Source organism: Poecilia reticulata, linkage group LG4, assembly GCF_000633615.1.
Source record: "Poecilia reticulata strain Guanapo linkage group LG4, Guppy_female_1.0+MT, whole genome shotgun sequence".
Classification (NCBI taxonomy): Eukaryota; Metazoa; Chordata; class Actinopteri; order Cyprinodontiformes; family Poeciliidae; genus Poecilia; species Poecilia reticulata.
The window spans coordinates 9,955,790-9,981,315 of record NC_024334.1 but is presented as its reverse complement, the minus strand read 5'-3'; the positions used below and the strand labels follow the sequence as shown (position 1 = coordinate 9,981,315).

At 36.3% G+C, this 25,526-nt stretch overlaps 1 protein-coding gene across 1 annotated transcript in view; it reads left to right on the top strand.

Annotated features, from left to right (window-relative positions):
* The window catches only part of nos1apa (nitric oxide synthase 1 (neuronal) adaptor protein a), a gene marked incomplete at its 3' end in the record, with an annotated part of 120,288 nt that overhangs the window by 48,723 nt on the left and 46,039 nt on the right, over positions 1-25,526 (top strand). Inside the window, exons 3-4 of the mRNA XM_008406877.2 lie at positions 2,870-2,962; positions 6,171-6,229. Of these exons, the coding sequence (XP_008405099.1) occupies positions 2,870-2,962; positions 6,171-6,229 (152 nt within the window). The remainder of the gene's footprint in view (positions 1-2,869; positions 2,963-6,170; positions 6,230-25,526) is intronic.

Genomic DNA, 25,526 nt, shown 5'->3' with positions numbered 1-25,526 from the left:
GCCAGGCAGGGACAGGATCAAAAATATATTGGAATGGAGTGTAATTCAAAGTTTTCAGACAATAACGTTCAATTTAAACACCTTACACATGAGATTTGAGCATTTTTATGACATAAGTCCTTCAAATATGTTTTGATTACTTTAATTAAATATTACAATAAAAACTAAACAGATGGAGAAACAGAAATGGACACTATTCATTCTATCTTGTTGTTAAGTGATCTCAATTGTTTACTGGCTTTCTTGCTTGTGTCTTCATGCCCATGTGAATTTCTCCTCGGAGTCATAAACCTTTATTTCTCTCAATGAGTTCCGGTAATAAACAGAACTGCAGGTTGGAGCTTTTACCAAAAGACCCCATTAGGACATAGGATGATCACTGAGTTTTCCAAAAGGAAGCCTCATTTATGGAAACAGGAAATAGACTCTCAAGAATCCACAATTACAATACGTGGTCCAAGGACAGAAACTGCAGCTGTTGCCTTGTTACTGTTAGCTTGATGGATGAGCCTATTCCTTTACACCATTAATGTCCGTTTGTTTACACGAACGTTGATATTCTTTCATTGCAGGGCATTTATGGGCCTTCACATTTTTGCACTTTTTAGTAAAACTCGTTTCTATAATGACCAGCAGCCCATTTTTTCCTTCAGTTTTCACCATCAGCAGTTGACGTATTTAAGCAGCAAAAGCTCCCCATCTATGAGCCATGCTACGGATATGGATCTGGACTGTGTTGCAATCCATCTTCATGGCTCATTAAAAATTCTGAGCACCCTGCCTGTTACTCAGGTGCTACGTTTGAGGGGCAAACCCCATTGGAATGAACCTCTGTCGTTGTGAAATGAATATTTGCGCTTTCCCCAAGTGTTGCAGCAGTTGCAATACAAATCACATCTCTGCTGTGTTATTGCGGTGGAAGCTGAAGGCACCAGGGAGAATGTGCGAAGGTCTGTATGGATTCAGTGATATTGCCTGTTCAGTGAGGAATAGACGGCTTATTAGACATAAGTGCTCTCTCTCGTATTATGGCGCACACACTTAACCAGTCAAATGTTGTGTGATGTATTTTTTAAATTGCTTCTGTAATCATTTCAGTGGAGGTCATTCATGCAACCTATTAGGCATTTAAAACATGTTTATGCAGCACAATCATCATTGCAGCATATGCCGACATGTTCATTAGACTAGGTATCAAAGTCATAAGAACATCTTTGTAGATTACAATTTGAGAATCAGAAATTGCTGTGACAGATCTCTCATACTGACAAGATATTACAGAAAATATAAGTGCATAGTGCTGTGTTTCTTCACACGACAGAAGAAAATTCCAGACAGACATAAAACTATTTTAAAAATTCAAAGACAAGCATCTAAAGAAAACACTGTTAGTTTAATTTGCTGATATGTATGCTAGGTACAAGTAGTTCTTCAGACGCCATCAATCAGTACATCTTACTGACACTTTGCAAGCAAGAGCTCATCTTTTAAGTACAAAAATATCAGGCAGACCTAACTAGAAGCAAAGGACAGCAGTATGCACATCATTTCCAGAGTGTAAACGCATCAGCTTGGCATGTCAGGTTATTTAAAATGTTTTTTTAATTTATTTTTTACACCAAAGTTGCAACCATCTTTCAGCACACAGTGTTGTCTCCATGCAGTCTGTGCAACGCAGCGAGCTGGAGTGCAGCACAAAGACCTGGGTGTAATTTACATAAATTACCAGTAAATATCAATTGTTGTTTTTATATGTTTTTACCATTTCAATGCTGTAAAAGCATATGAGAACTGTGAAAATGTTACTGCCTCCCAAAAGCACCTTATATCCTGAGCAGGTACATGAACCTGAAAATAGAATATTTTCCTTCTGTTCTTTTCACTTCTGAAAATGGTAGAAACATCCAGGCAGAGCTACATACAAACACACCTTGATTCTCATAACTGTAGCAGTCAGGACTTTTCCAGCAAACACAGCAAGGAGTTGATTGGGCTGCTTCACTGTAATGTTCAAGCTTCTTGTGCTCCTTAAGCAACGCTAACAAGGCACCAAGTTATTTTGTACCCTCTTATCACGTCCATAATCCTCAATATATCCACAGACATGAAATCACTGTTTAACAGTTTGCAACAAAATGTCCATGGTGTACAATTTTTTTTTGTTTACTTTTATTTTCCATGTTTAAATGTGGCACATATTTAAAACTGAATCTGTTCTCTGTAGAGCAGCAGTTATTATTGAGACAAACCTTCAGCAGCTGTGTAATACTGTTTTTATAAGAACAGAACATTTTTCTTGGAAAAGAAAGAGAAAACCAATAATAAAATCAATATGTAGTACACCAAGTGAACGCACAAAGCAGTCTGAATGAAGATTAGTAGCTAGGGTTGATGGACTGAAAGAAAAAAACATACACCTTTCCTTTGTATTTATGAAATGGGTCGATTGAATTCATCATCAATGAAGAACACAAACGTACTGTAAATTTATGATGTAGCCACATAATAATTAGGCATTGGTTAGCTTTGTGTTTAGATTTTCTGATATTTTCAGTTACATCCCTGATATATAATTATATTAATACAAAAGTTAAAACTTTTTTTGAGTGGCCTTTGATTAATTTCAACTGAAACACTAATTTTAGTCTGTATTCTAACTTTTCTTTATTATGTCACTGCAATTTAATGCTGTGTTTGTTTGTTTGTTTGTTTTATGTTTTTATCATGCCAATCATCTTTAATTGCCTTATTACTTAACTGTGCTCCACAAATTGAATAAAGTGTTCATTCTGTTCATTCGCTTGCTCATTTTGTCATTATTTAGCTGAACCAACCTGACTATTTTCCATCCATCTGTTTGTTTTTGCAGTATGAGTTTAAGGTGAAAAACATCAAGAAGAAGAAAGTTCACATCGTTGTGTCAACAGACGGAGTCAAGGTTACCTTGAGAAAAAAGAAAAAAGTGAGTGATTCTATTTTTGTCCCTCTCTTTTGTTTTGCTTTGGTCCATTAAAAGAAGGAGATAATTAAATTAACATCTGCCTGGATCAGTGAATGTTGCTCTGTTTTTTGTTGAATTCTATTAACATGAAGTGGTTGTTTTTGGCCTCTCAAATTCCAAAAATTCTGAACTTCAGCAACACCACTACTGTATATATGTTTGAAGACCACTTCTAGTCTTTACCCTAACCCTACCATATATAAACATTTTATTTGAGTGAATACAGTGTGAATATAATCACAAGGATTATATTCCAACTTCAAATTGAGTAGTAGTTATTAAGAGCATATATAATTTAGGAATTTGTCCCGTTTTAATTTAATTAATTATGCAAATTATTTATGCAAATTTGATTATGACAAAATACAGAAAAAATTATTTGGGCTGATTTAGATGTCTGCATGTGTCTGACAATTAATACTTGCAGGCATCTAATCAGTCAAGCATGGGGCATAAATGGGTAAATAGCAGGCCTACAACTTGTCTATGACAACAGAGAGCATAGAAAACAAGTGAGCAAAATTAATTTCATATTTTTAATCCACCGGCAGCCCTGAGTCAGACTCTGCAGCTTCTAATGTCTACCTCTTCTGATGTTTGTTACAAAAACATAACTTTGAGCATGTCTATTCTTAGACATTTAAAAACTTTGTAAAATGTGTATTACCCATTTAAGTATTAAATCACACACTATTTATTCCATGTTTTAGCACATACAGGGACAGAAACAGACTGAGCAGATGTCCTGATTAAATTAAGGACTTATCCTTTATTCAATCCCACAAATCAAAGGGTAAAACTGAGGATGTATGTCTGAACAAGGTTGTCTAGCAATTTGTATAAACTGTTTCTGTCTAAATCAGTGTTTCTCAACCTTTTTTGGGCCAGCGCCCCCCTAGCCCTTATCCAGGTCCCTCACCGCCCCCCACCAAAGAATTTGTAGGCTACTTTGCACTGACCATTATTTTATTATTAATATTACTATCACTGTTGTAGATGTTTTGATTTTTATGCTTGTTTCTGTATTTATCATCAAAAATAATTTCCCAGAGAACAAAAAAGTCATGGGAATAGAAATTATTTTCACAGGCGTCTATGAAAAATGCAATGAACATTCAAGTTAAAATTGGTAGGCCTAACAGCAGCCAATCAGAGTGGGAAAAAAATTCTTATTTTGTGCCATTTTCTAGTTCAGCGTCGGATTCTCTGTTTTTATGCCATAATTCACATCTAGTTCGTCGCTCCGTTTTATGTCCCGCTTCTCCTGTTTCAGAGTTTTGCCCAATGTGCGCATATTTTTTTTTTAAGCCCCTAAGGTGCAGGGCGGTCGGGAAGAGTATCGATGGGGAAAAGGCAGACTGACAAACCTTTTAAAACAACGGAAACAATTTCTGCATTCTGATTATTGAAATTTAAAAGTGCTGTGTTGTTCTATCACCCCCATTTTATACCGGACCACTTACAGCACTGTGTTAGCGCTACAAAATGAACGCTCTCAATCGTGGTATCACCCATGGAGGGATTTCTTTATTTAAATTGGTTCATTAAGAGCTGCCATCGATACAGTTGCAGYCAAGCATGATTTAATGTTACACAATACAGTTTGACCAAGTTGCTCAAAGTCTAAACTGGCATTGTTGTGCATTTAAGATGTAAAGTTTACCTTTGACCAAACGCCCCCCAAAGGCATCCCAGCGCCCCCCTTTTGTAAAAATATCCGCCAGCGCCCCCTGCCGTCCTCTTAACGCCCCCCGCGGGGCGGTACACGCCCACGTTGAGAACCGCTAGTCTAAAGGAATGGGCCAAAACGTCAATCTCTAATATTGATCTTGTTCTATTGATCTTGTTCAATATTCTGACAAATGGAAATAAAGACATCATTAACAAAATATGCAGTTCAGAATTTCCCTGAAATTCAATTAAAAAAAAACTGAAAAAACACCTACACTGAAGTTGGGAAACGTTGCTGGATTTGTGCATGACGTCTCATCCACGGTTACTGTCAGCTGTGCCGCCGTTTCTGAGGAGCAGCATTTTCTGAATTATTTTTATTATAGACCGAATGATTAATGTTTTGCTAAAGCTCTTTGTTGAAACTAGTTAAAGAGCGGAAATGAAAGGAGCTGAAGGAGTTCAGAGATGCCAATAAAACTAAAGTGAACAGGAGTGGTTTCATCACTTACAGAGTAACTGGTGCTTATTGTCATCTAATGAGTTGGAACAATTGCTTTCAGCACAGCACACAAAGTTTACAGTGTTTGGAAAAAATCATAAAAATTACATTACATAATTTTAATACTCAGTTAATTTTCACTTTTTTTATGTAAAAAAAATATCTGGTAAAAAGATCTGATAGGTATTAAAAAAACATAATTACGAGCAAAATGTTGAAAAAAAAAACAAACAAATTAAAGCCATTAATAGATGATTTGCCGTAACCTGCTCCCTTGCCTTCTAAAATCTGAAATGTCACATTCAAGCCAGTGAGCTATTTACATCTCAGAGGATGGCAGGAGCACTGACGGGTTGTGGATGAGAGCTATTGAATGACTCAAGTCAACAAAGCCCTCTGTGGAGACAGAAATCAATATGAATAATTCCTGTGTCCCTGTGGGTTGACATTTTGATTGTGACCTTAAACTGAAAGGTGGATTTAATCAAATGCGCAAATAACAAATAATAATAATGAAGAGCACACATCAACTCTTTTTAAATATATTTCTTTATTTGCACTGGTTTTCTTCTATTGCATGTAATTAGGGGCGCGTCTTTGCATTTGTCCATGACTCGTGCTATCCTTATTTTTATTTTTTTCCACATTATATTTACCAAGTATAATCTACTTTATTGTGTAAGCATTGCATACTTGTGAAACTAAAGAACAATGATAAAAGTTTTTAAAAATGAAATGTATCACGACTGCAAACACACAAGCACATGACCGTCCGTCCACTCTGACAGCCCAACCAAAAAGATTTTTATTCAGAAAGAAGCCAGGAGGTGAATGAAAAGGGTAAAAATGCACATTAGCATTTAAAAATTTCATTTTACATGAGTGTGCTACCTTATGTTGTCCTTCCTGAATACATTCTCATTTTTTGTTGTACTGTGATAAAATGTGAAAAGGTTTTAGAATTAGGCCTAAATGAAGCTTCTGGTTTGCTTGCAGAAGAAAGAGTGGACCTGGGATGAGAGCAAGTTGATTGTAATGCAGGATCCAATTTACAGGTAAGATTACCTGAGTGTCTGCTGACATAATAGTAAATTTAGCTCATCTAATAAGTGGAGTTTTTAAAAGCTTTTCCAAACAGCGGCAGTTCTTTTGTTTTCTTTTCCCAAAGGAATTTTATCTGAACTTGATTAAACATTCTGCGCTGGTTCAAAATGTAGGCGTCTTCTCACACCTACCTTTGGACATTTTGGAGAAACAAAGATATTGTAGCTCTTTGATGTTCACTTTTACTGATCTCTTAGAAGAATGTTTTATTGAAGCACTGAAGATTGTGGAGGAAATTGTATGCAACACAATACATTTTGTGGGGGTGTGTTTTGACTAAGGCACTGAAAAATACCACATCACTACAACATATAGAAATAAATACAAATATGAAAAGTTGATCAAATGTGTTTAGCAAGCTCAGATTTGTTGTGGATAAACATACTAAAACCTTTCATCTGATGGAACTCATTGACTGAAAATTGTAGCTTTTTTATTTATATTAGATTTTCCACAATGTTTTAATTCTGTATTTCCTTTCCTTTGACTTATTTTCTCACTTCCAAAAATTTTTTTTTCATGAGTTCTGCAATTTGTTGAATCTTTTTATCGGGGTAAAGTCATATTTTGTCAGACATTTGACAGAAAACAGTTAGCCTTTCTCAGATGCCATGTGTAAATGGTTATTGCACAACACCAACATTATCTGCAAGCTGCATATGAAATGAATGTTTGATAGAAAATGTTAAATGTTGTGGAGGTGTTAAAGTTGCATTAACAATGCAGCCCATGGCAGAGTTCAGACTGATCGAGATAGATGAGCAGGTACACTTAGTGGAAATATGTCATGAGAATTTAATTACAAGTGTGTTTATGTAGTAGGAGGGCATATCCATTAGCCTGACATGCCTGCAGGCTGTCCTCATAACTCAAGGCTATGGCTGTAGCCATAATCTTGAGTTAATTCAATTCATTTGCTGCAGGGGTGTTGACCTTTAAATCAGCTCTCTGTTGTCTGTCAATACACACAAGCATAAAGTTTCACCGCCCAAAGACGCAGTTTATGATGGATTTATGCTTATATATATATAAAAATGACTGATGGGTGTTTTAGCATGTCCAACTCAAAGACGTTGTGACCTTTCTAGGTTTGATGGAAGGACGGAAGTGTACAATTAAAGCAGTAAATACCATTTATATTCCATAGAGAAGAAAGAAAAAAGTTGAAACCTGTTTGTGCCACACTTTAAATTCTGCATTCGCGCACACTGACACACCCCTCCCAGCCGGTACTGCTCTGAAGCGCATCCGGGAGCCCGTTGGGGGTTGGGTCTTTTGGAAATGATTCTGTCAGAAAGATGGATTTAGCCCTGCTGTCTGAGTAAGCATCTCTGAGCTTGGGAGTTTTGTTTGGTTGGAGACGCTTGTGACTTGCGCCACACATCTTTCCTTGATTTTTTTTCCTCTTCCACTATTACAGTAACAAAGTTCTCTAAAAAGAGGTGGAGAAGTGCAGGGACAGAGAGAGTGAGATGGGTATGCCATATCCATCAGTCACTGTTTCTTGTTAAAGTGAGTCTGACATGCCCTGAGATCTGTTTGAGTGAGTTATAGGATGATTGTCTCCACTATTCCCTTATTCTTTCAATATGGACCTCTAAAGTCATTCTTTAGTTGCTTGAAGACATTTACATATTTCCAAGGGCTGACATGAGTTGGATTGTCTTTAGTTTGTCCAAGTTTTAAAATTCTCTACAATGGAGTTTAATAACAATGGTCTTGATGGATGAATGAGTAGATTTGTATGGACAGAGGGCACCATGAAGCCTGAATTGTCTGCTATTGCACACGTTTTTGTCTGCAATTCCATGACAGTTTCATGATGACTTTGACCTCTTCCTGTCAAATTTCTGTCATCACTTTAACCAGTTTGACTCATTTATTGCATATTAGCTTTCCTTATTATTATTTTTTGCATATTGGATAAAGCAAAAATGTTGATGGGGGAATATTAGTCTTTTATTTATCTGTTAATATAATTATATGTCAAGGATGAACATTACATATATGTTATTTTCCCAACATATTTTTCACAGAATTATAAAAATTGTCATCAACAAATCGGTGTAGAACACTATAGCAGTCACAGCATGACAACAGACAGCAGAACAACAAAAAAAATTTATATTTATTTTTGTGTACAGTGTTTTGCGAAAAGTGCTGATCTTTGAAAATGTGACACATTTTACTCTAGCTGTGATTTACTTACAGCTAGTATTTACTTAATACTGTTTAATTTATCTACGGAATAAACGCATCACTCCCAATGTGCCATTTACTCAGCAGTGCGATTTCAGGAGCAGATCTTTCTTTGCATTTAGTTTGAGAATTGTTAGATGCACCAACTCTTAATACAGGGTGTCCAAAGTCGGTCTTGGCGTGTTTGTAACCTGCATGTTTTAGTTCCCTTCCTGCTTCAACGCCCTAGTAGTAACCACCTCCTCAGCATGTCAATGTTCTGCAGAGGACTGCTAATGAGCCGTCATCTGATTCAGCTGAGTTGCACCAAGAAGAGAACTAAAACACGCAAGGACGACTGACGTTGGACACCCATGTCTTCATGTGTACAAGTTAAGCAATGAAACAACCTTTTTCAACATTGGATTCATTCAGGCTGTTGTGTAAATATTGAATTTCCTGTGTGTGATATTGAGTGGTGTGTTTCAGAGTTTAATTTTAAATGCTGACCCCTCATTGTAAAAGGGAGATACGGCCATATGAAGGCTGTGAATTAATTAGAAGGCTTCAATGGGTCATTTTTATAAAACATTGTGTAAATTAAACCTTTAGGCTCAAAATATGAATAAAATGTTTCAAAAGGCTAATCTGATAAATATTCATTTGTCTTGATTTTTATGAATGTGAGGGAAAAAATGCATTTCAAAGACCCTGGACGGTTTTAAACACCCCTGTGAGGATTGTTGTTTTTTTCCAATTGCTGAAGAGCTGGACGCTTTAAATCTGAATTATTTGTGAGGGTTTCCTAAATGCTTAGCATATTTCTTTTTCTAAATTCCTTTTCATGTTCAGCCGTATTTTAGTCTAAGCTGAAAGCTGCCTGACACTGAATCTATCCATCACTTCATATGAAAAAATGGAAAAAAAAAAAGCTTGCTGGTGTGTGGGTGGCACTATCATCACGTTCAGTAAGATCTATTGTTCAGTTTAAGCCCTACCAACACCGATAGATGTAGTCTGATAATTGGCTGGTAATGGCTGAAGCATTATTATTTAAATTCTTGAAAAAATACAAAACTTTAAACTGATATTTAAAGCCAAAAGTCGTCGGAAGCAGATTTTTGTCCATCATCCTGGCATTAAATATCAGATAATTGGGGGATCCGGAGGAGCTATATTAGGATTTCAAAGTAAAACATCAAGAAGAGCTACTGTGGAGATTTCTTTTTAAAAGGTGGCTTTATATTCTGGTTGATGTGCATACTGAAACTACTGTGGACAGTTGCTTTTCTAACAGATAGGCGTTATTAAATCTGTGGCTGCCATGTTAAATAAGAGAAATAAATAATGCTAGATGATGATTTTGGGAACATGGAAATGGTATTGAGGTCACATGAGTTTCCTCTTCTAGAAGTGACTAAAGCTCTCTTTTTAGATTTGTAGCATTCATCATTGCTTATGTAATAGGATATAATACAATGATCTTTTTCACTGGCTTTGAAAAAGCCAGTGTCTGCTTTGTGCTGCACTCTAAACCAGCATGTTGGATAGATTTGCCTGTCACTCACATGAAAACGGATGTTTAATCAGAGCACTTTCATATCATCCTATGCTGTGCTGACTGTCAGATTTCATTTATTTTTTCTTTTTTTTTCTTAACAAAATCTTTTAAATTAAATAGTAAAACCCTTCAAGCTAAAACAATGCATTTATGGAGAAAAGTTGCAGTTTCTCTAAAATGTGCTTATTGATCTAATGTTATATTTTAATCATTTAAGTTAAAAGCAAAACCAAACCATGAGTATGAAGGCACATCATGTGCATAAGGTTTGTTTAATGTCGTGTCACATCATAATCGGATTTAAATGTGAAAAATGCCTTTTTTTTGTCAGAAGTGATCTTTGCTCTTGATCTCTCCCATGACATTTTAGCTCAATCCTTCTCTTAAAGTTAAATCATAAGCAAATACCCTAACTGAGAAAAGTTAGGGTTTGCATATTGTTTTCACCTGAGTGCTGTAATTTCCTGAAATTAGACATGAGACCTGTTGCAGACGAGCTGTAATTTGTATTAAAGATGAGATTCAGCATGAGAGAATAGATGTGTCCTTGACTTCTGAGCTGCACATATCTGTTTGTCTTGATTTACTTCCTCAAGTAGAGGAGTTAAATACTATTCTTTTTTTTTTTCATGAGCTTTGGTAAGATAGAGCAGGAGATGAAAAGATAGATTTGAATCTTATTTCCCACAGTGTAGATGCTGCTCCCAACCATCATGGCAAAGACTTATGTAGTCAAAAATAAAAGCTTGCACTGGCAGCAAACTTGAATTTTAGACGAGAATAAAGACAGCTCTTGCTCTGGTGACATTCCCAACATCCCATTTACCCAAGTCCAGTCCTGTCCACAATATTTATGTATTTGATGTAAATATCATATTACAACAATATATAAAAACAAGTTAGTTGTTTTTTTTTTTTTTTTACATTTTCCCTCGAGGTACCAACAAATGTGGAGGGCATGGTAAAAAATACAAACAAACCCTGAAACGATTCGAACGAAAAGGACTGGATATAAAATGTTTATGGCTATCTTTTTTTATTCTGTTGGGTTTGAGACCAAGGTTCAGAGATGTCAGATTTTTAACTGTCTTGACTATTTATTTTTGTATAAAGCGCCCCAGTCTATCGACTATCACTTGTAATCACTATAAATCCTAGATATATAACATTTTAGAACAGAATTAGGAAGTGACTGTTTTGGGTGGAAAGTAAAAACCAGGGAAAGGTTGGGCATCTTTTTCGTTATGTGTGTGTACATGTCAGTCCTGGTTGTAACTTCCCTGGGCTTCAGCTGTGGTAATTGCTGTCAGCCTCCATGAAGCCGCCCGCCCTTGCCGCCTGTGAACAGTCTGTCCTAAAACTGCTCAGCTCTGCCCCTTCCTTCTTACTTCAAACCTTCCAGAGAGAAATTCACACCCAGCCAATTAGAGTCAAACTTCTGTTTGTGTTGTATGTCAGAAACTCCCTGATTATCTGATGTTTGAAACATGTTCTGATGTAAAATATGCACACACACACACACACACACACAAGCACATTTCACTTTGATATTTGAACTCATTACACACAAATCCACACCATGAAGATTTTCCCGACGCAGTATTAGCTAATACAGTCTCTGTCTTAGCTGAAACTCAGCCTTTTTTATACTTTTAGATCACAGCCTAATCGGGCTACATTTGATGAAATCTTTTAGCGTATTAACTGCACTGAAGTAAAACTCTGGGGGGGGGGAGCAAGCGATTTCCACTGAACTGAAACACCCTTAAATGATACCATCTGATATCTCTATTCCCCTAATGCACACAGAAACAGTCAAGCAGTTTTTGGATCCACAATTTTAGTGTAATGGAAATCAGGAGCAATATATGCATATAAAAGCTTTTTTTTTCCTTCTAATAGATTTATACACCAGAAAAAAGTCTAAAAGGTCTATGTATTATTTTGAGTAGTGCAAAGCTTTCTTAAAGTAGTCCCTTTAAATAAATCATTAAGATATGAACTCAATACCAAAAGGTCCTTTCTCTTAGCTTCTTTAAACTTTTTCAACAAACTTACAAAAAGTTAGATGAATGACAAACACACCAACATTTCAATATAACTGATATTTCTGTGTGAGTTTGTTGAAGCACAGTGCAGGAAGAAGTAGACTTTCAGGCCCATTAGGTAATATGGGTAAGTGGGTTGAATTAAAATTAATATCAGTTATTTCTTCCTTTATTTGAACATAAACTAGACAATTTTATTCATAGATGGCTAATTTCAAAACCTTTGTGCTTTCTTGTTTAGATTGAGAATGGTAGAGAAAAAAAAAAGCATGACAGGAAAGTACTCATCCAAAATACAATGTAATGGAGGCTCAACAAAAACAATGATCACAAAGAAAAAAAAGTAGAGCTTTTATCGCACCATGAAAAGCAGTGATAATTATTACTGTGACATTTTAGAGTTGGCATCTGCTTTTGTTTGCCTGACAGAGATAAATGTAGTTACCTAAATGTCCAACATGTTCGCAAGTAGGGCTGCAACTAGCCAGTATTTTAGTAATTGATTATTCTGTCAGCTATTCTGATGAGCAATCAGAATTACTCATCATATCTAGGATGTGCTTTTCAATCTTTTAAAAAACCACATTGTGCAGATTCTTCTTTTAACCACTTAAGCCTTTTTATAGAACATAAGGAATGTAAATAAACAAACATTTCAATTCCTTTTTAAGTATAAAATTTCCTTGTCTAAGACGCAATCACATAGTGTTCTTTCATGTATGCTTGATCCTTTGTAGCAAAGCATGCATCTGCAAAAAAAAGATTACTTCTAACATCAATATGTAAGAAGCTCAGCCCTTTCTGCGTGACCTAACGTCAGTACACTGTAACTAACTGATTAATATCTGGAAAGCAAAAGGTGGTAACATGTTTATTTTTTTCTAAATTTGTTCTAGGTGAAGCTGTACTACGTTTTTTGTTGTTTTTCTCTTAATTACAAAATGTTACATATTTTTGAACAGTTTTGGCTTACTTACTGCTTCAAACCACCTCTCCCATTAGTCATAATGGGTAATGAACATTTCTACAGAGTCTCTTTGCCGTACAGTCAGCCAAAGATTTAAAGTATAGAAGCACTTATTTCTTCCACAAGACTCCAATTTTTGTAGTTTGCAGCAGCAGTTCTCAATTCAATGTAAATGACAACGGCGAGTTTTCAAAGAGTGCTTCCTTCCTCTGTGCCCACTGATTGCTCTCTGTTGCCTCTGGGCATTCTGTCTGCATTCACGTGTGAGAGTTTGGATGACCTTGGTTCGTGAGTCTGTATTAGCAACAGCATCACATTCTCCTGAGTGAAACTGGGTGCGGCAGCTGAATGGCATTTGTGTTTACAGCCAACTTGGACACTAATCAGCAAGAATGTGTTTTGGTTGCTTGTCTTTAGAAGGAAGGATGCTGGGTGAAGGACGCTGGTTTCTGGTTTGTTTTCATTTGTTGAAATGAAAATTCAACACACAAAATAAATCTTTTGCCAATTAAAGAAAATGTTCAGACTTAATGGAAAGGTCACCACTGAAAAGCCTGGATAAGTAATGGAGGGTGTAATATAAAAAGAGAAAAAAGTTTCTAGGGCTTTGTACAGTGTTTTTTTATATTCAATTGATTTGTGTTGTCTTTGATTTTTCACATCACACCTTCAGTGTTTGTCAAAGTACTGAAACTCAATTACTTTTAATGTCTAAATAGCCTGCATAACAACATTAAAGATTGTCGCTCAGTTTGTAATTAATGCAGGTGAACAAATAACGCAAGCATACATACTAATTATTGCACCATTCTCTTAATTAAAATTAAAAATGTCACGTTTTGGCAGTGATCAGTGTGGACTGATGTAATAAAGGTACAAAATATTTAGAGACTGTTATTTAAATAATCTTTAGGATAATTAATTTCAGATATGGCAAATATGTTTTAAGATTTGAAGTAGAGCCGATTTAACTTGCAAGAAAAATATTTTTTTTTAAAACACAGTCCCCTTCTTTGCTTAATCATTATTTAAAATAAATGTAAAAAAAAAAAAAGTGAAATGGACAGAAAATCCTTGAATTGAAATTTGAATGTTTTTGAAACTGCATCTGAAAAATTATATATTTTGAAATGGAAAACATGCTTGAACTCATTTTTTACACTTTATATATATTTTTTTCTGATGGTGTTGATTGAAACAATGATATATCACGTAAGAACATAAAAAAAATAGTAATATTAAAGTGTTTGGTTTTCAGAATGTGAAATTGACTCTAGAACGTGAGACTAGAAGTTTGGCTTCTGATGTGAGATTGTGTTTTTGCAATACCAAACGCTGGGCAACTGATGTAAGATTGAAAGCTGGAGGGAATAAAGCTTAGATTAGCTGAGAGAAGCCAAGCAGAGCTGAATGCAGAGATATGGAAGCCCAACTCACCAGGAGAACAGGCTGATGGTATCACACTTGTTCCAGACAGAAAAAACAAAGGGAGGGAATCCAGGCTAGGGATGGAAAGCTGTGCAACATCTGAGAAAGCTGTAAAAGGTGTCCAGGGCTGGAGACTACCAAGAGTTGAATTCAGTATTGCAAACCCTTGTTTTATTTTTATTTATTTATTTATTTATTTATTTTTTCAATTTTCGATTTAATTCAGATTTAGTATTGAGCAGCTTTGCTTTAGTCCTCTTCTCTAATCAAAAATACAAAGGCAATTCAGAGAATTTCAGGTTTATCTCAGTTAATTAGAATGCCATTAAAAAGTTAATTCATTTCGGTAATGCTGAAACTTAAAAGCACTACTGAGCACTAAGGAAAAACTTGGGAGGTTTTTTTCCTTCCAACTTAAAAGGAAGCCTGATATGAAATAGATTTTTTTTTTCACACAGTGAGATTTTTCAAGCGTTAATTTCTATTCACATTGATTTGTATGGCTGAAGGCTAGTTTAAAATAATTATATTACATAAGAGAAGACATTAAAAACTATTTTAATACTAAAAAATAATTGCTAAAGAAGCTGGCTGCTCTATGCTGTATCCAACTGTAATAGTAGAAAGTTGTGCGGAAAGAAAAAGTTGTTGAACAAAAAACAAAGGTGCATCAGGAACAAGGATGAGTTTTGCTGAAACCTAAAGAGGATTTCAGACCAAGTCCTGGGCTGGAAATGTAATGAAACATTAAATGTATTTAAGCTAAATGGTTGAATGACTGGATTGTTGCTTAGTTGTCCAAAGTCTACTTTTCAGAAGTAATTTTTTTTTACCTTTCATTCTGGAATGTTGATCCCAGAAATTGGTGGGAAAATGAAAAATACCAAAACCAATAATGCAGATGAACTAAAGCTTACTTTAGTTCATCTACATCTTTGGCTTCCTTAACCACTCTGCAAAGCCCTGGGCTGATCATCTCCATGCAATGCTGTGGATGCAGTAATTCATGCAGAGGGAGCCTTAACCAAGTATTGACTGTGCATACTGAACACTACATGGGGAGACTTTTTATTGAGCTAACATTGCTGTATATATTTTTGCTCCATCTTGTGTATGATTCAAATTTACAGAGAGACTTATCACAGCAAATAAACAGAAACAGACACTTAGAATACACCCCTGACTTTGTTTTAGTTTTTACAATTGAGTTACTAACAGAGACTGACCTTTCCATATACTGAAATTGAAAGAAATTAAGGTGTAGAAGGACACAAATGTGTGCTGTTCTTTTTTAAATTATTAGTCAGCCTGGGGTCTTTCTGCATGGAGTTTGCATGTTCTCCCTGTGCATGCGTGGGTTTTCTCCGGGTACTCCGGTTTCCTCCCACAATCCAAAAACATGACTGTTAGGTTAATTGGTCTGTCTAAAATTGCCCCTAGGTGTGAGTGTGTGTGCATGGTTGTGTGTCCTGTGTGTCTCTGTGTTGCCCTGCGACAGACTGGCGACCTGTCCAGGGTGTACCCCGCCTTTCACCCGGAACGTTAGCTGGAGATAGGCACCAGCAACCCTCCCGACCCCACTGAGGGACAAGGGTGAAAGAAAATGGATGGATGGATATATATAATATATTGTTTGACTTGATATATTTACTGCAGTGTTAAGTGCTCCTAATTTTATTTTAGTTTTTTATCACTGACATCCCCTGTACTTAATAAGAAAGGAGAGCTCACGTAGTGAAAGAGGAGATCGAAAATGTTGTGAAGGAGTTTGCTTAAGATCTCCTTTAGCTCGGGAAGATAAGAGAGCAATGATAATGAGAAATCTAAACTGTGCTGCAGTTTGACGTCACCAAGACATTTTCACAGCAATGTGTATTTGCAGTGCAGCTATCTAATGGTTCTTTCTGTTCTAAACTCATTAGGTTTTGAAATTATTTAGAGTAAATACCCATCATAACCAATGTTTTTTACTTCATATTGGGGGTTTTGGTCAGGAGATTAATAATAAAAGCTGATATTACCATAAAAACACCCCGATACTCATGTTTTCACATTCGGGGAAGGTTTTTTTGCATGTTTTTGTCTTGTTCTTCTCAGATCCTGGTAGAGCTTGGAGTTGTTACTGGAGCACACTCTGCAGGAATGTCAACAGATTCATCCGCTTCTCTCCCTGTGATCTTATGTATAAGCTCCACATCAGCTTTGTTTCTCTTATTCATGACTTGTTGCTTCTTCTGTTTGTTTGCCCGCGTTCAACTGATGTTTTATAAGATTTGTTTTTTTCTTTCTGCCTTTCATTTCTCTGCTCTTCTGAAAAGAAACACAGTTGCACCATTCTGTTTCATCAGTCCTTTTTTTTTTTTTTTTGGATTAAAACTCCTGCCACGTATTTGATCTGGTGACCTTCAGAGAACCTGTCTATTCTTAAATTCTGTGGTGCACATGATCTCTAGTCGGTCAGTTTTGTATGACTTGTGATTTGCAGGTTGAATATTGAAAATTCCTTTCTAGAAAATGTATTAAAACTAAAATCTCCTCCCAGTTTGATCTGGTTGCATAACATCAAGCAGCATGTTCTTGGGTGAACTTTTTGAGTTCAGTAATATTAAGATTAAGGCTCAAACTATATGCTTGATGCACAAATGAGAATTATACCATAATCACTTTATGTACTTTGGATTCAGAATTTCTCCTGCTATCAAAATAAACCAGCACCACTTGTGTTCTTTTCTTTCTTTGGAAATAAAACAAAGTTTCATAATTCCAACAAATCAACTAAATTCAGACTTGGCAAATCAATCAATTGTAGTTTGTGTTGTTGTTTTTTTAATTAATTAATGATGACTGATTTTTAGGTTTAGCATGGGAATTTTGTTTTACATTAACTAAGTAACTAGCACAGATACAGAAAATAGTGATTGATGACAGACAACGTTAAATGTTTTTGGAGGGCATCTAGATTTGAAATATGCTGGTAAACATAAATTTCAGACTTTGCTTGACAAGTTATCTTTTACTGTTGCAGCTCCTCAACGTAACTTACAGTATTCCTGATAAATATACATGCATATTCCATGAAACTAATCTTTGTTCAAGATAAGGCCATTTCAGCTCTAAAGTGCTGCTCTTTACTTTTCTGTGCTGTGAGTACAGTCTTCACTTTGACTCTTTGATTTGTGCTTCTTCTAACCTGAATGGGGTCAGTATTTCCTAGTGAGCACCAGCTAAATGTGACTAATCCAGTTAAGTATGATTTATTCTTCCCTTACTTCACTTTTTCTAGGAGATTTGGCCTAGAAAAAGACAGCGGTACGTGTCTTTTATTGTTCCATTTTACAATAAAATTGATTTTAAACATGGTAAAGGATTAAATACAGGTCATGTTTTGTGTTTGTAAAATTAGCATTCTTAAGCACAGTGCTCATCTATCAACTAGAGACTGTTGCTCCCGTTCTCTTAAACTCATGCATAGAAATGGGAAGTTAAGATCCACCGCAGCCACTCCTGTAGCTCCGTGGAGGAAAAACACCAGCATAAGTAATTCCCTCCATTCTTGAACAGTTTTGTGGTTTGTGTTTCAAAGTTTCATTCAGTCTTTTGTACGGAAGAAATAGAACTTTAATGACCTCATTTCACATGCAAGAGCTCAGAATGTGCTTTTATCCAGGCACAGGCATTTATGTGTTATTTTAGTGAAGATTGCAAGATTCTTATATTAAAATAAAGCTGAGCTGCTAACCTTTCTCCTTGACTTAAATGAATTTAATCATCCAGCTGTCTGCTCCATGATTAAGCCTGTTCAGATTTGCCAAGTCTGTGCAATAAAATTTCCATGCTTTTCTTTATGTTGGCAAGCAGAGTTTGAGCTGACACAGCATCTTTTCTGATAATGAACCTGTACTTCTGCCACTTTGTCTCTTTAATCAAAATACTGCTCTGTCTGTATTGTGTTGTTAGGTTACATCTGTGTCAGATGCATCCTGCTCTGGACAGCATTTTAGGTTCAGGGCCGTTGACTGGGCTGAGGAATAAAATACAGAGGAAGAGGTGTGGAGCTTTGTGTCTGTTCGGAATTACTTGGGTTTTTTTCTCAGACAACAGTGATTCTGAGTGTTGAAGTGTTGAAACACTAGATTTGAACAAAAGATTGGGACTCAATCATCACATGTGCATACACAACATTAATATAACAAGGGACTGTTTATACAATTGTTTTATATTCCAAGTGTTATAACATAGTGATAACTTACTTAAAATTAGCCTTTTTTTTTAAACGTGGCTCAGCAGAATCATTTTAAGAAGTAAACAAATGAAACTGACATGAATAAAAATGATGGCACCTTTAGAAAAGATTGAAAGTAATTAAACCATGGGGACATGTTAAACTAAGGCAGAGGTTCCCAAACTGTGGGGCGCGCCCCCTAGGGGGGGCGCCGTGCCATTGCAGGGGGGAAGCCGTCTGGATGAAAAAAAAAACAAAAAACAAACAAAAAAAATAAAGAATGGCCAACTCTCTGTTATTCCTATGTCCATTTGATACATTAGGGGTTTCCACATTTCCCATATCTGTGTCCTCTGTCACTTTTATCAGCAGTTAAAACTGTTTAATCCATTGTTAACATGTGGCAACCTGTTTTTCCGAGCCGCCTTCAAACGGAACATGAGCGCTACGATGCTCGCACTGTGTTTACGCCTGTGCGGCAGCGAAGGAGACCTGCTGCTGCTGTGCAGAGCTACGCCGGGGTGTTAGAATCGTGTCAGCAAACCAGCAAAACGCAAAGAACTTTTCATAGTTTTTCCCCCAAACTAACAGACTGTTGAGTAAAGCTGTTGGATGCAGGTAAAGTTAGCTAAAAGATGACTAGCTAATATCATTACAGCACCTTAAGCTTAACAAGTAGCTTGTAGGCTACTGGTGTTGTTGTCTATGTCCAGCTACCTACATTCATTTTACCCCCAAATAAGTCGATTCCCCCCACCCGCCTCCCGTTAAAGCACGTCGTTCAACCAGACAGCTATTTGTAATCCATAGGGGGGGCCCAGAAAATGTTTGGAAACCACTGCGGGTACCCAGGAGAAAAAGTTTGGGAACCACTGACCTAAGATTTTAAGCTTGCAATCAGTCAGTGTGCCTATTTAAAGGGTGACTTGTCACTAGGCTGTATGGTGACATGGTGTGGACCACACTGAACATGGACCACAGGAAGTGAAGAAGAGAGGTGTTCCAGGAGATTAGAAAGAAAATTATATAGAGGTATGGAAAGGTACAGGCTCTAAGGTCATCCCCAAGCAGCATGATGCTCCTTTGACTGCAATTGCACATATTATTCAGAATTTTAAGGCCACAGAAGGAAAAATGACAACAAATTGAAGAGAAGGACGATACAAATGGCAACCATAGAGGCCAGAAGAAAATCCAAAGAAATTAAAGATGGACTCCATGGTCAAGGTACATCCGCCGTGGCTTAAGCCAAAGTGGACTTCATAGGAGATGACCAAGGAGGACACCAATATTGAAAGCACAGCATAAAAAAGCGAGACTAGAATTTACCACAGTGCATAGTGACAAGCCACCATATAATAAAATAGTAGGCAGTTCCCACCAGACTCAAACAATTAAAGACCTTCTCTACTTCAACCAAAATGGGATGCTTTCATGGCTCTAAGATGAGATTGTCCTGTGCTTTCAGGGTGACACTATGCTGTAGTTCCACATGTTTCATGTTGCAGAAACTGAAGCTTTCAATGATTTCCAATAGCAAGACGTTTAATGTGGAGAGATATTTAATACCATTCAGTTCAGATTTCATGCCCGAACATGATGCTCGTGCTGCAACAGGCAAACACAGACATCTAAAGCCTGATCTGGCACCGGCGCAATATTGTATCGATCGTAAGTAACTGTGCCACTGGTGATGATGTGCGTGTATGTGTGTGTTGCCTCTTTGCTTTTGATTTATAGCTCCTGTGTTTTCACGGGCAGCAATTTATCGGAGGAAAAATGATCGAGGCATTCTGCAGCAACCCCACTTCATTACTCAAACATCCTATCGCAGGCCTCCTGCACGATGGATTCAACCCGTTAACAAGAAGGGCTTATTACCATGGTTAGCTGTTAAGAGTGTGAACAAGTGTGCAGTCATTGAGAATCTGGTTAATCCGGCATTACATTGTCTGTTAATAGTTACTCAGTGCCAGGCTGAGGTGCTTTACATTTGTGCAGCAGAAGCTGGCTGGTTTGTTGGTTTTGTGTTACTGGGACTTCAGTGAGTTTAATATGACCTAGTTAGATTGTTTTTTTGGGGTTTTTTTCCCTGCTCCCAACTCACCACTAAAACTCATTGAATCTTATTGTGTACCCCTCTCTGATTCTCTCACAATTCATGCAGAATCTCCAAATAAGTATTTTCCTTTAGGTGTACTTCACCCACGCATTCTCTGCCTTATTGCTCCCTTTTCTGCTAAATGGCTGCTCCAGTTTACTTCAAGTTAGAATCATCTGTTCTTTTTGCAAATTAAGATCAGATTTTTCTGTTTCCTTTCATTCTGCTTGTCAGATCTTATGCACAATTCTTTAATAGCAATTATTCAAACCAAATCTGATAATTTTGTGTCCTTCGATTTCTTTTCTTGCATATTTTAAATAAATATATGAAAATGTCTCATTTCCATCATCATTAACATATCTATTTTGAATTGTTTGCTCCCTTTTATGGAACTTCTCAGAATATGAATCCATAGACATGAACGTCATTCATTGATTTTCAGTCCAAAATACCCCAGTCCTGACGCAAATACAATCTATCCAAAGCTAGAATCGACATTAAATCAGTGAAATGAAAAAATCATTAAATATTGAGTTTGTTTATTTTTTTGAATAATGTTTTTCACAGATTGATCTGTCAAATACAATTGTTACAGTCTGACAGTGCTGTCTGTCAAACAGTGTCCATGATTTGGCAATATCTATTGTTCTACTTTCAAACAATACTTTACAATACAATACTTTACAATTTCCTTAGACAAGGACAGTGACTAAATGTGCTAAAAATACATCATTTTTAGCAAATACAATTGCAAATACAATTTGATTGAAGAAACTAGAGGTAATGTTAACTCGTGAAAACAGAGTAAGGGAACAAACCCAGCATTCCTTATTCAAGTCCCTTGTCTTAGATTCAGAAACTAAATTCATATGCCTCCAACTTTGCCCAAAGTACCAGCTTTTATTTGAACTAAATTTCAAATAATAATTTCTACATATTTTGGAGACACTGTACACATGTAATGTTTTAATTGTAATCATCCTTCAGATTTGCTGTTAATACACACTAAGCAAAAATAAATAAATAAATAAATAAAAAAATAAAAAAAAAAAATATATATATATATATATATATATATATATAATTATAACAGCATGTTTATATTATGCATGACTTTTAATCTATTTTTCCTTCCACAATGTTTACTGTTGGTCAGAATCATTTTCATTCTACACAGTCAAGCGCTGCTGAAAAGAAAAGTTCGACATTTAAAAACCTTTAGTCAATAAGTTGGCCTTTTAGGGTTCATGAAAAGTTAATTAAATGGCTCAAAAAAGCCAATCAGATTTGTGAATAATTGCTCAAGTCCTCACCTACAGATGAAGAGTCTTGACCTTTTCATCTATCATGTAAGACATTCTATTGTGTTTGACAGTAAATAAAGAAGAATTTATTCCTGTGAAATCATTTGCTTTTAATGTTTTTCATAGCCAAAGATTCAAATCTGATATTTTTTGATTTTTTCCTCAATATCTGAATGATCTAAAATAAAAAAAATTATACTTATTGATTTGTTTATCCCATTTAGTTTAAGAATTATATTTAGCAGAAAGGTGTTCAAGTTGACCCCATATTTAATTCACAGAATACTCTTCAAGGTTGAATTGTGAAACTTTTCGTCAATCAGCTGTTTTTTTTACTTGACATTTTCTTGATGTTGGGTGATTTTTGTCAGCAACGGCAAATAGTGACACATCCTCAAGAGAGGACAGCATGACTGAAAACAAGGCAGACTATTACCCCTTTAAGTTCAAGATGAAGAAGTTTGCTGCCAGCAGTATTTGTAGTTTGATTTATTTTCACTTTTAACCAGCATTTATGTCAAGACTACCTCTCTTTTTCAAAGCTGCTATCTGTTTTATGTGTCTTCACCTGGATGTTTGGCAGCTGTTCCTCCGAGAGACGATGGATAAAGATGTATCTCTGCCGTCATCTGTGTTCCGCTGAGGGATTTGTCAGCTAAGCCAGCCGGTTAAGCTCACTTTTATTCACTCTCAGCTGTGCTTCAGCAGTCTGACAGCCAGTAATGTTACTTTGTATCTTTCTGAGAGTTTTCCACAGTAACCAAGACTTGGGCAGATCATAAGAGCATGTCCCCAACTTCAGAAAAAGCAGGGAATTTCCTTTTATTCTGTTGACTCACTGTGCAGGATTTAAGTGAAGGCCCCCAAAACAAATAAAAAGGTTAAAATCTATCTGTACTATGATGGTCAGTATTCCAGCATTGGATGGCAAGGATTGTTTATAAGATTGTGTTGGTATTCTGTTTGTAATTGTTAAGATCACAAACAGATTCTATGGACATTGATTAATGTCCATAGAATCTGTTTCAGTACTTTGTTTATAGGTAAGAACATTTTCTATTCTGAGAGTCTTATGTTTCAAAAACATTTCTGTTGACATAAATATTACTTTTGCTGCTGATAGTAATTTGTACCAGACTATACCAATTGGATAGTAGCTCAGTCTTTTTTTAAAGCATTTACTAAGGTTGAAACATATAGAGGGTGGCATTTTTATTTGTATTTGCATAATCTATAGCGTTAAGCTGCTCTTCTCATGGTACCCAACACGTTTTATGTCAGACTTGGGTGACAAAACTGAGATGGCCGTAAATGATTTGTTTTGAACAATTTCTTTATAGATTTGAGAATTGGTTTTGGAGCATTACCTTTTAAGACCCATTAACAATCCTATGGTACAACAAGGAGTCTTTTATGTCATGTATTCCAACAAGGTCGAAGAAGAGAAACCAGCTCGAGATTTTTCACTGATTTGTCCTGTAGTTGGTGGGTTGCCAGTGAGTGAACCAGGTCATGCCAGTGAGTGAACCAGGTCATGCCTGTGCTTGGTAACTTCGGCCCCGGGCAGCTGCAGCTACAATGTAGTGCCACATTCGCACACAGGTGTGCGAATGTGATCATGAATGTGTGAATGACTGAATGAAGTGTGAAGAGATTTAGGACGCTATACAAGTATAGGCCACTTACAACCTCCCTGCTCAATGTGCGTGGTGGCACAAAGACAAGGTTTTCCAATGGCAAAATAGCTAAATAAAATGGGTATCTGCATTATTTCATAGCTATATCCCAAGATAACAGGAAGACATTAAGTTCTACTTACAAGTGCTTAGAAACTCTAATTAATGTAAGCAATGAATATAAAGTACTACAACTACATTCTTTCCTAAGGTAAACAGCGAATCTGGGGAATGCAGAATTGTGCCATTTTGAAACTTAAGAGAAGTTCAGCTTTTGACTGACAAGATGCAAAACTTTGCATTATTTGTAAAAACCTGGGCAAAATTTTTGTATGGATATTTTATGATGGTATGGGTAAACTGCAACTTGAAGGAAACTCACTGGTTTTCTCTCTTGTATGTGTCTCGTTGGTCTTAGTCCTGACTTGTATCACACATGGCCATTCAGAAGTTATAGGTTAGAGTTGTAAGTACATGCCTCACAATGGGAAAGGTCTAGATCAAGATTTAAAAAAAAAAAATTAGGCCTGTTTTAAGAATTTGTTTTCTTTCACTTCATTGCCATCTACTGGCATTGACTTGGCCATCATTGTACTTTTTTGTACTGTTTTTTAGGATTTCTGAAAGTTTTGTTTGAAAGAAAAAAAAATCATTTTCATCCAAACAAATGGGACAGTTCTAATTTAATCAGCGTCTTAGGTAGAATATTTTGAAGTTTTATTTAATTTATATACTCTCTCACTAACTGTGTGTGTGCTGGAATACAGGCCTGATTATGCTTGTTGAGTCAGTAAGTAGTTTCCATTGGTGCTTTTAATCATTGTTACATTTTTCAAATTAATGAATCATTCAGATTCATGTTACACTGCAGTCACATATTTATAATAAAGGCAGGATGTGAAACCAGCAGGTTAAAAAAAAAGAAAGTAAGGTCCTTGTAGTTTATGTTTCTAAGCTATTACAGACTCACTCATTGTCTTGTTTGGGATTTCTCACATTCACTCTAGCTCTGTTTGACAGAAAAAAAAAAGTTTTGGACACTGATGTTTTTTGTTGCTGGCATCTGCAAAAGACAACTGAGTTTGTCGATCAACAACGCATTGAAGTAAAAAAAATCTGCTTGCTGATAATCCAAAAAATGTGAAACGACAGAATATTTATTTACAGTATAAACAAAGGGCTGTCAGAAATAATTGTTGAAGAGAAGTTTCGAGTTATAACAGAACCCCCAGTAATGACAACAGACCATTGTCCTAACTCGTTTCTGCTCAAATAAACTGGAGGACCACAACATTAATAGATGTCCGTATGTGTACGCATTGACCTCTTTGAACAGCCTCTAGACAGCATCACTCAGAAAGAAAAATCAAGTACCGGTTCTTTGGCTCAGTGGTGTTTGTATGCGTGATTGAATGAGTCACAGCAGTGAGCCGTGTCTGGCATTTGACCATCTGCTAAGCTGTGTTGACGAAGAATACCATCCATACGACGCAGCCTCAGCCAGTCTGGCTTCCAGGAAATACACCCAAATAAATACCACAGAAATGTCACTGGGTGAACAGATGAGTATCCTGATTAAAAGTACACAATCTCATGCACAAAAAGCAACATGCACATGGTCAAACAGCTAGATGTGCATTTTGCCAGAGCAGGCATGTATTTATTTGCATAAACCTCCTCTTTTCTTTTTTTTTTTTTTTACTCCTGTCTGGTTTTTCATTGTCTCAGTGTGATAAATTACTCAAACCATCCTATACCAG